This window comes from Oryzias melastigma, linkage group LG9 (genome assembly GCF_002922805.2).
Source record: "Oryzias melastigma strain HK-1 linkage group LG9, ASM292280v2, whole genome shotgun sequence".
NCBI lineage: Eukaryota > Metazoa > Chordata > Actinopteri > Beloniformes > Adrianichthyidae > Oryzias > Oryzias melastigma.
Window position 1 is genome coordinate 19839753 of NC_050520.1, and position 12647 is coordinate 19852399.

The 12647-nt window shown below is 33.4% G+C and overlaps 2 protein-coding genes and 1 long non-coding RNA gene across 5 annotated transcripts in view; 1 reads left to right on the plus strand and 2 right to left on the minus strand.

Annotated features, from left to right (window-relative positions):
• The window catches only part of poc5 (POC5 centriolar protein homolog (Chlamydomonas)), a 26287-nt gene extending 22916 nt beyond the window's left edge, over positions 1 to 3371 (minus strand). Inside the window, exon 1 of the mRNA XM_024275462.2 lies at positions 3163 to 3371. Coding sequence (XP_024131230.1) covers positions 3163 to 3240 — 78 coding nt within the window. The 5' untranslated portion in view covers positions 3241 to 3371. The remainder of the gene's footprint in view (positions 1 to 3162) is intronic.
• Positions 1 to 12647, plus strand: part of sv2ca (synaptic vesicle glycoprotein 2Ca) — a 29697-nt gene that overhangs the window by 6608 nt on the left and 10442 nt on the right. For all 3 annotated transcript variants that reach the window (XM_024275459.2, XM_024275460.2, XM_024275461.1), the window contains 2 exons: positions 8442 to 8622; positions 9902 to 10053. In XM_024275459.2, coding sequence (XP_024131227.1) covers positions 8442 to 8622; positions 9902 to 10053 — 333 coding nt within the window. The remainder of the gene's footprint in view (positions 1 to 8441; positions 8623 to 9901; positions 10054 to 12647) is intronic.
• LOC118599088 overlaps positions 8423 to 12647 on the minus strand; it is a 12167-nt gene continuing 7942 nt past the window's right edge. Inside the window, exon 3 of the long non-coding RNA XR_004948374.1 lies at positions 8423 to 8651. This is a non-coding gene — a long non-coding RNA (uncharacterized LOC118599088). The remainder of the gene's footprint in view (positions 8652 to 12647) is intronic.

Below are 12647 nucleotides of genomic sequence, written 5' to 3' on the forward strand. Positions count from 1 at the left end.
CAATCAGACAATAATAATAAACTATAATAAAGCAGTAGGATAACATACTCTGATTGCTTTCAGCAATCAGACAATTAGTTTATAAACGTGTCTTTTGATTCTATATGGAGATCTTCAAATGTGATTCTTTATATAAACATCAACAATAAAAAAAATAGTTCCTTGTTAATTTTATTTGCTTTTAAAACATGACCGATATTGTCCCAAACTAGCCTTAGTTTTGAAATGACTTTTATTAATAAACGCTTTCTTTGTTAGACATGTTAGACTATGTCTAATTTGATTTTATTGATTTATTTCAAGCATCAAAAAATAACTGAATGCTGTAGTGCAGTAAAAAAGAAGTACAAAACACAAAAATATCAAACTAATTTCAGATATCAAGTAATGCATTGAATTTAATATAAAAGAAAGTTGATAGAGAATGATGCCATCTTCTTGAGTATAATTACTTGTGATCATAAATATAATTTTTTGCAGTAATGCATACACATCTCACATTAGATTCGTTAAATACATTGATTATCCTTGTATTTAATGGTAACCAGCTGGGTGGCCCTGTGGAGGAGTGTCCACCCTGATACTGGAAGGTCAGGAGTTCAAATCCAGGCCGAGTCATATCAAAGACTCTAAAAATAGGACTTAACATTTCCTTGCTCGACACTCAGCATTAAGGGGTTGGATGGGGGGGTTAGACCACCAAATGGTTCCTGAGTGCGGTTGTGTCTGCAGTTTACCACTCCCCCAGGGGGTGGGTCAAATGCAGAAAACAAATTTCACACACCTAGTTGTGTGACAACTAATGGAACTTTAACTTTTATTAATTAAAGTACGGTAGAAAGTCATTTATTGCTTGCAAGGGAATAGTAAGTAGTAAATGTATATAATCCCACCCTATTGAGATACTTATTTTATATATTTTTTGCATAGTTGCAATAATCTGGTCCCTATCAAATCAAGTGCAAATCATAGATGTGTAATTTGCCAAATCTTTTTAATAAAAAAATGTAAAAATGTTTCATCAACGTGTTGATTAATTATTGGGATATTTCTATTTTCATGTTATTGTATTGGGAAAACAATATTAATCTGCTCTTCAGGCTTTGTATGTTGTGATAAACACTTTGTCTGCTGTATCAGTGTAAAGACTGTAAAGGTGACGGGTGTGATCTTGGTGTGTCAGAGTGGAGTTTTAGCAGACCTCATGGCTGCAGGTGTGTAATCCATCACCAAAGAGCTCTGCACTGAATCTGACAAAATATGACAGTACGGGAGTGAGGACATTTAACAGCCTTTAGTGACAGCCTGGAAGCTGACAGGGCCTCAACTTTACAGCATTGCATGATGCAAAGATGGTGTGATGGGGCCTCTTTAGGAAAGAGTTTGGTTACATCCCGTAATAATATCTGAATGTCAATCAGTAACTGTGTTAGACAAATGGACCCTGTAAAATCTGAGATACAATTGAGGATCCAAATATAAAACCCTCCATCATTTTCTACACCCGTTTTACGTCATGCTGCAGTTGTTACTCTTTAGAATTGGCCGTCACATGGCTGAATCACCAGTTTTTAAAGGGATGTTCACCCTGAAATGTGATTGAAGTGCAGCAGATGGCTTTCCTCTTTTAATAAAGTGCATTGAATATATAAACTTCTCAACATTTTCTACTTTTGTTCAGCTGTTTTTATCAGATACTTTGATTAAAACAAATCAGAAATCTATTCATAGCTTGAATAGTGTCTCATCCTTGTACCATTGTCTTTTTTATAGACTATTAGTCCACTTATCCCATTTAAATTTAAGCATAAAGTATATCCATTAACTGATACAGGTCGTATCTTAAATGCCTACATCATTGTTTCTACTTTTCTCTCTTTTTTTTCCTTTTCTCCCTTAGAATCAGGGTTATGTTTTCTCTTATTGTAACCCATTTTCCCTGCCTGCCACACCTTCACCCTCACTTCAACGTTCTCCATTTTCTCTCACTCTCCCCCATTCTCTGAACCTGATTGTTCTGTTTTATGACGTGGAGCTTGGCTGCGACTGGAATGTGAAGCTGAGTTGATGCTGCTGTGTTTGGCCTCAGTACATTTTGTACTCTTTCCTTCAGTGACCTGCCCTTCAAAACAATACATCAAGAGTTTCTATTAGCATGGCAGCTTTAGCAAACGCCCCACTTAGATAACTGGGTTTGTATGTTTTGGTTAATTCTCGTTATGTCTTATCAATTTTAAATGAATTACAAAGATTTTGAAGCAACATTTACACATCAATAAGTGCATTAACATAGTTAAAATCTATTTTTTGTGTGCCCTTTGCTAAAAAAGAAGAAAGAAGGAGAGCTAAGAGAGATTGGTTGTTCATTACAGTTATAATTGCAAAAAGAAACATGCAAAAGGATGCTCACAAAACTACAAGAAACTGCAAAAGTACATTCATGTACAAATATAAAATGGCCATGTTTAAAATTAGAAGGAATAACAGAAGTTATACATGATTTTTTTTTTGTTGATAACTTTTTGAAGTACATCTACCCACCAGCTCAATGCATGTTATATCAAGCTACGTAGAAAATGTTTCTAAACTGAGGCTGTACATAACCCAATTGGAATAGCAGCAGATTTTTTATATCAGTGTTTTTCCATATATTGGTTTAGAACAATTGAAAATAAGGAAACCACCACTGTTTTTTGATGAAAATTGAGTTCAATGAGAACATTTGAGGCAGCTGCCTCACATAACGAAAAGAGGCCAAAGTATTCCTCTCTGTAGCTCCTTTACTTTGGGTTTCTGACTGAGGGACAAAATTCTCAATGGGTGTAAATTTATCGTGATATTTTGATCTTGCTCAACTCTAACATTATCTATATTAATGAAAATGCAGTTTCAGCTCAAAATGGTTAAATTCCACAGATAAGAACAAAACAAGAGATGGGGGGGGGGCGGGGGGGGCTGGACAAGTGGATGTAATATAAAAAAAGTGTAGAAAAGAGCGGATGAGGGCAAACAGGAAGGGAGTGACTAAGTGTTTTAGGTGAATCACACTATAATAACTTATTTTGCTGTTGATAGGTTTTATGTTTCTCCCCCCACTTATTCAGCCCTGCCCTCCTTGCTTTCCTTGAAAAGTCATCTCCCTCTGTGCCTTCAGTTTCTTACCTCTTCATTTTGTACATTTGAAGCTTGCGTCGCTGCCTTCTGATCCTTTGTTCTTTCTCCTCTCTTGGCCTTTTGCATCCTAACTTCACCCTCTGTCTCCTTTCAAGCAGCATCCCTTTTAGTACTTTCCCCTGCTTGTCATATTTAATTTCCCATCATCCCTTTCTTTATCCCCGTCTTTTGGAGCCAGCTTGCCGGCTGTGCAGGATTGCGTGGTCCAGGGTCAGCAGAGCATTTCTGTGGTGGAGTACAATCGTAATGTCACTCTGGAGATTATACCACTCCATTAAAACAAGTGTTTTTAAATTATGTGGAGGGGAACACACAAACAAAATTCAATTTGTAAAGATTTGGACCAAACATATTGTTGGTAGCTATAATTGCTGAAAAAAATTTAAAAAGATGTTCATTATCCACGTTCATTTAGGCTGAACAGATCAATATTTAAACTAAATACTACATTTATGAAGCAGAAAAAAACACTTTGAATCATGCTCTCCAAATTCTACTTTAAACAGCTTTTCTGTGTAAAGTGGTAAAAACTGATACAATATCATGCAAATGTGCTTGAGATCTGCTTTTAATAGTGCAGACAGGAATCTGCAAATAAAAGGAAAATTAGTGTTACAAGGGGGAAAAGTTGGACAGAAAAGAAGAAATTTAGGAACAGTTGATGAGGCAAAAAAATGTGAGTTTTGATGATTGATCTACTAACATTAATTAGATATAATGCTAAAGGCTGACAGAGAAAAAATCTTGAATCATGGTTACTGGGTGCATCAGACATACTTTAGCAAGCTAGTATCATTATTACAAAACAGCGTGGGTATTGGATGCAGTGCTGCAGTTTGGACTAGTAAGAGTAAAAAGCATTAAAGCATGAAATCAGAGGAGGTTGTGATACAGCTCAGCGCTCCCACGTCTCTCAGGGTGCTCCTCTGCATGTGACAAGGCTGAATCCTGCACCAGCGTCTTCCCTCGTCCTTTTCTCCTCACTGCCTGTCTCTTACCCTATCCAGCAATTACCGCACACTCCTCTCTCATTAACCGGCTCCCTTTTGACACTCTCGCCGCCGCACTTACTTACATTTTTAATTTGCTTGCATTTGTACTCAAAACTGCATTTTACTCATTTTTGGAAAAGTTTCAAAAAAGATAGAGTATATTTGTGAACTTGAAATCTCTTTAATGTACATTTAGTCTTTTCACTGAATGGATGTATGGAGCTCAAGAGAGCAGCTCTGTATAATTTGTTTGATCTCTTTAGTGTGCCTGAGGGGTTTCTGGAATAATATTTTATATATATATATATTTTCTTTTTTTAAGAGATAAGTTTTGACACCCCATTACAGTGTCACGAAGGAAGGAGTTTGCCTCTGTCATTTCTTGGTGGGGCTTAAAGTCTGATGGTCTTAAGGCTAATTTCAGGTGTGAATTTTTGTCTTCAGAGAAACATTTTAAGCAGATGGGTTTAATTCTATGCTCAAGATTAAAATATTAAATCTTGTCCAGAGATTCTTAGTTTTAATGATCTGCTTTTGGAAAAAAACAACAATCTTGGATCACTTTAATTGGTTTTATCTTAAATTTTGAAGTCTGTAGATTTTGAAATTATAATCTGTCAAGATTGGAATATAGGTACACAAAAATATACTGTTCTTTTGCAATTATAACTTAATCAAACTCATTAACTCAAACAGTTTCCAACTCTTAAAACTGGAAAAGAATTAGTTTAAATTATTGCATTAACCAACATTAGGACAAATGTGAGATGGCTGTGTAATTTTAGACCCTCCTCATGCCTTTTGTGGTCATGCTGATATACTGAGGCTTTATACTAAGGAGTATTTGTTGTTCAGAACATCTTTAAAGCAATTATGTGGAGTATTGATCTTACTACTCACAATATTTTAATTCGGGGCATTTTAATGTTGAGAATTTGGCTTGTTTTTCCTTTTAGTTTTTTCTTTTACCAAAATCTAAGGTATATTCACAGTGAGACTTGTGAAAGTTTATAAAGCTTATTGTGCTAATGTTAAAAAAGTGGGCATAAGCTTCGGTCAAGTAATAGGACGACAAAGAATAACATAAAGTTAACCAAGAGTTTTGAAAGTGGTAATTTTCCTCGACAAAATGAAATAATTGTTTTTTGATGAAAAACTCAATGTAGCTCAATGACTTAAATATAATGATGGCAACGGTTGTAATCTGCCTTTTTAAACAATTTAAATCAATTTTATAGACAACATTCTGTGGAAGAGAAACACAAAAAAGTAGAAGCAGACTAAGTAACTTTTGAAATAAATTTAAAGCATGCTAATGGAATTAACTCCTGTGTTAAGCAAAAATAAAACACACTTTCGCATGTTATAATTTTGAAAGTGTTCTGTAGTTCATATGAGGGTTACAAAAATGTTTAGTGATTTAAAGTTGCTTGATAATAATTTGGATTCTTTGTGTTCCAAACATTCAGTAGAAGTGTAAAACGTATGTACTTAGAGGCACAGCTAGACTTAAAGTTAATATTTTAATTAATCTTATTTGTTAAAAATATAAAATAAACAAGCTTTATGTTATGAGGCCTTATTTTTTTTAAACCAGATATTTGTTGACTCTAATAAATTCAGTTCATGTACCACACAGATTTAGTACATCATTTAATGCCATATTAAATCTTTGGTGAGGTTATGCATTTACAGTCAGTACCAACAAACCCCCTGCTATTCATTGGGGGTAAAAAATATATAAAAAAACCAAAAAAAAAACAAGTAAAATAAACCCTCAACAAAGAAAAAAGTGAACTTGTACTCTCCTTTCTTAGTTGAGTAGGAATGTAAGTCCACAGAAGTGAGCAACAAGCACTTCAAGATACCTGAAGGGGCTTCATTTGCTCATTAGTCCTCTAAGTTTTGCTTTAATATATAATCAATTCTCTATTATCAATTATGCAAACCCAAGAAACTCATTAAATTCACTTTATGAACGTCCAATAATACTCTGTGACTTCTTATTTCATTGTTCAAAGATCCTCAGATTCAGGATCTCCATAATTTCAAAAACCTTAAACCCTGAAAAAAAAAATAAAAAGTGAAGTGTGTCAAACAGGAACCAAGCACAGAACCAGACAGGATGGAAAACAGAAGGACAGAGGAAGAGGGAAATAAAATCCTGTAAATACAGCGGCTCTAACAAGTGGCTGACGAGACTCAGCTGGAAACAATCAGGGCTGATTGGGGCAAAACAAACCAGGAATCACGCACAGGGGGGGACTCTGTCAATATAAAACGGTAAACTGAACTGTCTAGAAGGCATGAAGAAATTCAACATGAACAGTCAAAGGGGATGAGATAAAAGCTGAATCCTAATTGCTTTCCCCACAGCGTCTCCCTATCCCTACATTTATCCTGGCAAACGGAGAGATATGAAAAAATATGTCCGAATTCCTTCAATACGCACTATATAGGGTGTTCGCCATTTTACAGTGCTGTATGAATCTATCATAATTCCAAAATACGACATTCAGGAAATTTCCCAGAATTCTCTGCGAAAAATCAGTGTGCATTGATGCTCGCTAGATTTGGGAATGTGGACCACAGTGCATCGCATTTAAACCATTTATGAACTATTTTTGTGGAAAAAAAAAAATATATATATATATATATATACAGTATTTTTTTATTTTATTTTAATAAACCATCAACATTTTCATCACCACAGCACAGTGGATTCATAAATGGTTGTCATAAAATGCTCATATTGATTAGGCTTTCACTTCATGAAATTGGTGACGTACATATTTGCTGTTTTAAAAAAATAGTAGTGAGCATGGTTTTCCTTTTAAAATCCAAGATAGTCCCACACTATGTAGTTTTATTGGTAGTTATGGATTAGGGATGGAATTTGGTCAAAACCAGTGTCCTCAAACTCAGACGTTACCTGTTGATTTCATCAATAGTCCCTTAGAAACAGCATAACATTCATTTTTAACATTAAAAAGTCATGCTAAAACGAAAATACTTTTTTAAATAAAATACTTCAATTTATTTTTTACCTTTTATTACTCACTTAGGAGTATTTAGGGTCTCACAGAGTTACGATCTAATTACTTTACCTCTTAAATAGGTGCATTTGTGTCTTTGTAAAAACTTCAAAATAAAAAATGAATTTGTCTTTGTTTAAGTTTGGGGTCTCCTGTTAAGTTTTCCAGATCATCTTTGTCAGGGATGGAGTTAAGGGATATTGTAATGACACATTGAAAAGTAATTTCTACATTGATTAATTAATTAACTGTGAGAATTGAGTCTTTGGTCCAATTTGTTTTTCCATGATGTTTTCCTCCTGTCACAGGAGTCTCATTTGATGATTATCCACAGATGTCTCTGATAAAGTTGATCAGTCTCAGTGTATTTAAGTATGTTGTGTTCAAGTTGTATATTTTGTGAACTAATGTTTGACTTTAAATATTTTTGTCAAGTTTATTTATTCATCTTTTAAAGTTCCTGCTATGTCTTTGGGTCCTATTACTGGTTTCTGACATGAACTCAAGGCAGCTGAGCTGACTAACCTGGTGTGAGTGTGGGGAAATGCAGAAATAAAATATTAAAAGAAACAGGAAAAAACAAAAATTCTCATATTTTTGTGGACAAAAATAGATGACCACTGACATGTTTAATAATTCCCTATCTTTTTTCATTTTTTATATAAACCCTGACTCTAGCAGGTGCATTGTATTTCTAGGTATTGATGAAGTCAAGTCATAATCAATCATGTTATTGCTAAAAACACATTTCTCACCACTGGTTCATACAGTATTCTTTACAATCAGAGTGTAAATAATTGTTAGAAATTTTCTTCACTGATTTGTGTTTTCACTCCATGCCGTATGATTTGCAAATTTACCATCACCTTGAAAGGGAAAAAAATAATGCACTATTTTTTACATAATTGAAAGTAAACTGAGGAATGTAGGGGTTAAGTTTTCTTGTTTTAAGTGTTTAGTTTCCTTTATCTTGGCTAAGTTTAAACCATGTCATCCATTTTGTGGCGTTCAACTTGATTTTTTTTAAATTTTGTTTATTAACTTTAAAGTTTGTTCATATCTGGTCAAAATGACACATCTTAAAGACGTCACTCATGATAACAAAAAGCATAAATGAAATTATCGAAGTGGTTCTAAAAATTGGTTTTCTCAAGAGTTAGCCGGACCAAATAAAAAAGAAACAAATTTTGATCATGGCAAGAAATGAATCAAGCTAAAATCTTTTTTTTTGTTTTTCCAGGCAGCATTGTTTACCTGGGAATGATGTTTGGAGCATTCTTCTGGGGAGGAATGTCTGACAAGCTGGGACGCAGACAGATCCTCCTCATCTGCATGTCCACCAATGGCTTTTTTGCCTTCCTGTCGTCGTTTGTCCAGGGATATGGTTTATTCCTTCTCTGCCGTCTTGTTGCAGGTTTTGGGTAAGTTGATGAATAGATTTTTTCCAATTCTAAAATGGTAAAAGAACACGCCATTTTGCAGTGATATAGAAACACAAAGTAAGCTGTTTAATGTGATCTGACGAATCATAAGCAGCATTTAAAAAAGTCACATTTTAAATCTATTGCTTCATCCTTTGAAACAATATTTCATTTAAAATGGTATTGATGCTAATTCACTGGAGACATAGTTTCAGCTTGGATTTTGTAGTGACAGTACAGGAAAGGTTCTGATTATTTGTGGAATTAACTATTAAAATGTATTTTGATTAAAACCAAAAATGTTTGTTTAAAACATCCTCTTTGATGAATCCGACCAAATTTTTTTAATGCTTCTACTTGAAGTTTCATTTTAATAACATTTTATGAATGACTGTTTAATTTTGCGGAATTAAAGTTTCTCCTGTGAACAATCACAGTGTGAACAATAGTATTTTGTTTTTGTATTTTGTACATGTGAATACACAATTACAACTAGACACAGTTACCCACAGGCAGACATAAGTTACACATCAAGAATTACACACACAAATCAAATGAATTTTCTCCATAGAAGTTTGATCTTTTTGTCCAAATTCAAAAATCAACTTAAAAAAAACATATTTACAGTAGTTGATTGCAAATTCCAACTTTGGTCTTGAGTCTCAAATCAAGGTATGTGTCAAAAAAAACATTTGACTAAAAAATGGTCAGAAGTTGAACAATTCCTTTAAATTGTGTTTTAAATGTTAACATATTGTTTATTTACTGTAGCTTAATAAATGTGGCTTAAAAACCACGGCTCCAAAACCTAAGACTAGAGAACGACAGCATTTATTTGATCGTGCTCATATGCTCTGAATATTTTGTGAAAACAGGAGTGATGAGGAACAGCAAAGGCTTGTCTTAAGGCATGGGGTCTTGGCATTGACGGTGATTTATTACTTCCTCCTTGGCAGTGTAACTGCTCCTCTGAGAGCTAATTCAGTAATTGCACCTACATCATTCTAAGCTGAGACACTCAGAGTTATTAAAAAGCCCATCCAGTTGAGTGTTGGGGTTGCATCATTGAATCACAAGAAAAACGTCTCAAAAGAAGATGATTTGCAGTTTTAATCATTTTGCTTTTATCACATTTTTTAAACTTATAGTTAATTTTTGTAGTTGATTTTTGACCTAAAGTGTAAAATAGGCCACATTCAAAAAAATAAACTTCAAGACAAAGTTTTCATTTGACTTTTTTAATTTTTCCATACTACTGTCTTGTCTTTGGTTCTTGCAGGATAGGAGGTGCTGTTCCCATAGTTTTTTCTTTCTTTGCTGAGGTGTTGTCCCGGGAAAAAAGAGGAGAGCATCTCAGCTGGCTGTGCATGTTCTGGATGATCGGGGAGATCTATGCATCCGCAATGGCCTGGGCCATTATACCCCACTATGGTGAGTTCAAGGTCATTGAATAGAAGTGTTGAAGGTGATCATGATAATTAAACTCACGTTGGCTTATAATACTGTCAAAAAAAGTTGTATTCATTTTTTTTTAGTTTGACAAATTCTGCCAATCTTGGGGGACATATTTGACAAAAAATTGTTAAGGGTTAAATTCAAAAGTAATTAATCATTGTTAAGAGCTAACAAGCTGACTACTGACAAAAATAAAAAACAGTAATTTTGTTGAAGTTTTGGGGGTCATGAGAATCAGCCACTTAGTACTGAGTGGTTGCCAGCAGAAAAAGATCAATGTTTGCAAAGGCACTAAAAGCATAAATAGATTAAAAGAAAGGTGTGATTTATTTCAAAGCTCTTGTGCACATTGTTTCCTCTTCGCTGTAAATTCTCCTCTTTTTCTTTGAGTTTTGTCATGACAGAAGACGGACAAAAAACGTCATTTAATCAAAATCCACCATTATTTTTAAATACACATATCTTATTATTTTCACTAATATTAGCCAAGCTTTCATGGGTATGATATTTTTTCTTACTACTTTGACACATATTTTCCACATGTGATTAATGAGATTAATGTAATGTGTTCTGATGATGATCAATGATTAATGCATACTGGTTATCTAAAGTGTGAATAATTAATGTTTACTAAAAAATGTAAGAATACTTTCAGAGAGGGATGATTTCTAGATTCATATGAAATTTCTAATTAATGCATTTAGTTATTTCTGTAATGCGTTTAAAATATGTGATTTTTATTTATTTTTTTGGTCTTGTATTGTCTGCAATCTATGTTTGAAATAAACCAGATCGATCAATTAATAAATTAATCAATAAATAAATCTTCCAATTAAAAAAAAACAAAAACAAAAAAAAAACTAAAGTGTTGCTGTTCAAACTGAACCTCACACCAGTAATTCATCAGAAGAGATGCCCAGTGTTTAGGGTGAAATACATCAATTTCAATTGCAACATTTTAACATGGTCTATGAAATTAAAAAGTATATATATATTGATTTGGAAAAAAATAGCCAGCTATAACTCTTTGTCCATTAATGTTTTTCCCTAAAACACATTTAATTTCATTGATAAAAAGTATAATCTTTACTCAGAATTTAAATGAACCCCATTGTATCGATGAAAGATTTTCTGTAGCACTATTTCTTCAACTTTAATGCTATATTTTGCAAATTCAATAAATACTTTGATGTATTGTGACTAAAAAGATGAAAAGAGTGTTTTGACGAACCGACTGCATAAGATTTGCCATACGTCTCAAACGGTGCTCGATGGGTTTCGGTTTTCTCTCCTCATATTTTTTATTTCTTCCTATTCTCTTTCTATTCACGGCTTCTTTGCTCCTCCTGTTTTGTGTCCTCTGCATTTGTCTGTCTAATTCTGCCCTTCATTTTACAGCCTCCTCCCTTTCTGTCTCTGCAGAATGTTCTTCTTCATCAAGCATAATTAGGTTTTTCTCCTTGCTGTGATAGGACAAAGCTACAGAGGTGATTTATGGCCAGACTGAGCTTTAGCCGACCTGTGACGTCAGTGAGGAGGAGAGACTGTGTGTCTGTGTGGATGTGATGCTGCAGGATGCATGGGCAGTGTTGCAGATGGACAGATGCATACAGATCTTATTCAAGAAAACTGTAGACGGTATCATCTGACAAAGGAAGAGGTCACTGAGGTTAACATGAGCACATGAAATCAGAAAGATGCTTTTTCATTAATTAATTTAAAACCTTGCAAAGAGATTTTGTAATCTGCAGTGATCCCTTTAAAATTATAAGACAATACTGCAGCATTTTTTTTTTCATTTTCTATTTCATGTTTATGCTATTATATTATTTACATTGCATTTAGCAATGTGTACTACAAAGGAACCCCAATTTTTAAAATTAATCTCGATCTTCCAGGAAAAAGACCATTAGGTGTTAGAAATGACTTTGGCTTTAAGGTTTGTGCTGACTCAATGCAAAAGAAAAATTGTTGCCAATTAATCTTCGAATAGTTTGGAGATAATTTGTAGAAAAAATAAAGATGGAAAATATTGTACATTGCAAACATTTTGATACGTACAAAGATTTAAAACACTATTTTTAGACATTCAAGATATTTTGTTTAGATATGTCTACACGTTTCAAAGCTTTTCTCAAAATCAGGACAGTCAACAATTGTTTTGTCTGAATATAAAAGAGCTAAAAACTAAAAATAAGAAAATTATTTTTAAAATACTTCCTACTGTTAACAACAGAAGAACTTGATTAAGATTTTAAAAAACTTAAATTGCAATCATTTTTGATGCATTTTTAAGGATTTTATTTTAAAGTTCAATAAATGTTGATAAGTTAGACTGACATTCACTGTCATTATTTTGGAAACAAAAATGTATATTTATATTCTTAGAATATGTGCTAGTTTTATATTTTATTAGGATTTATTAATATAGGTCAGCTTGTAGCAAGATTCTCATTTTTATCAAAGGAATTAGGTACAGAAAAACAAAAAAAACATTTCCTTAGAACTAGAAAACCATTTTAATTATTGTCTGTATAACATTGCATTTGAAGTAATTATATTTAGCAATT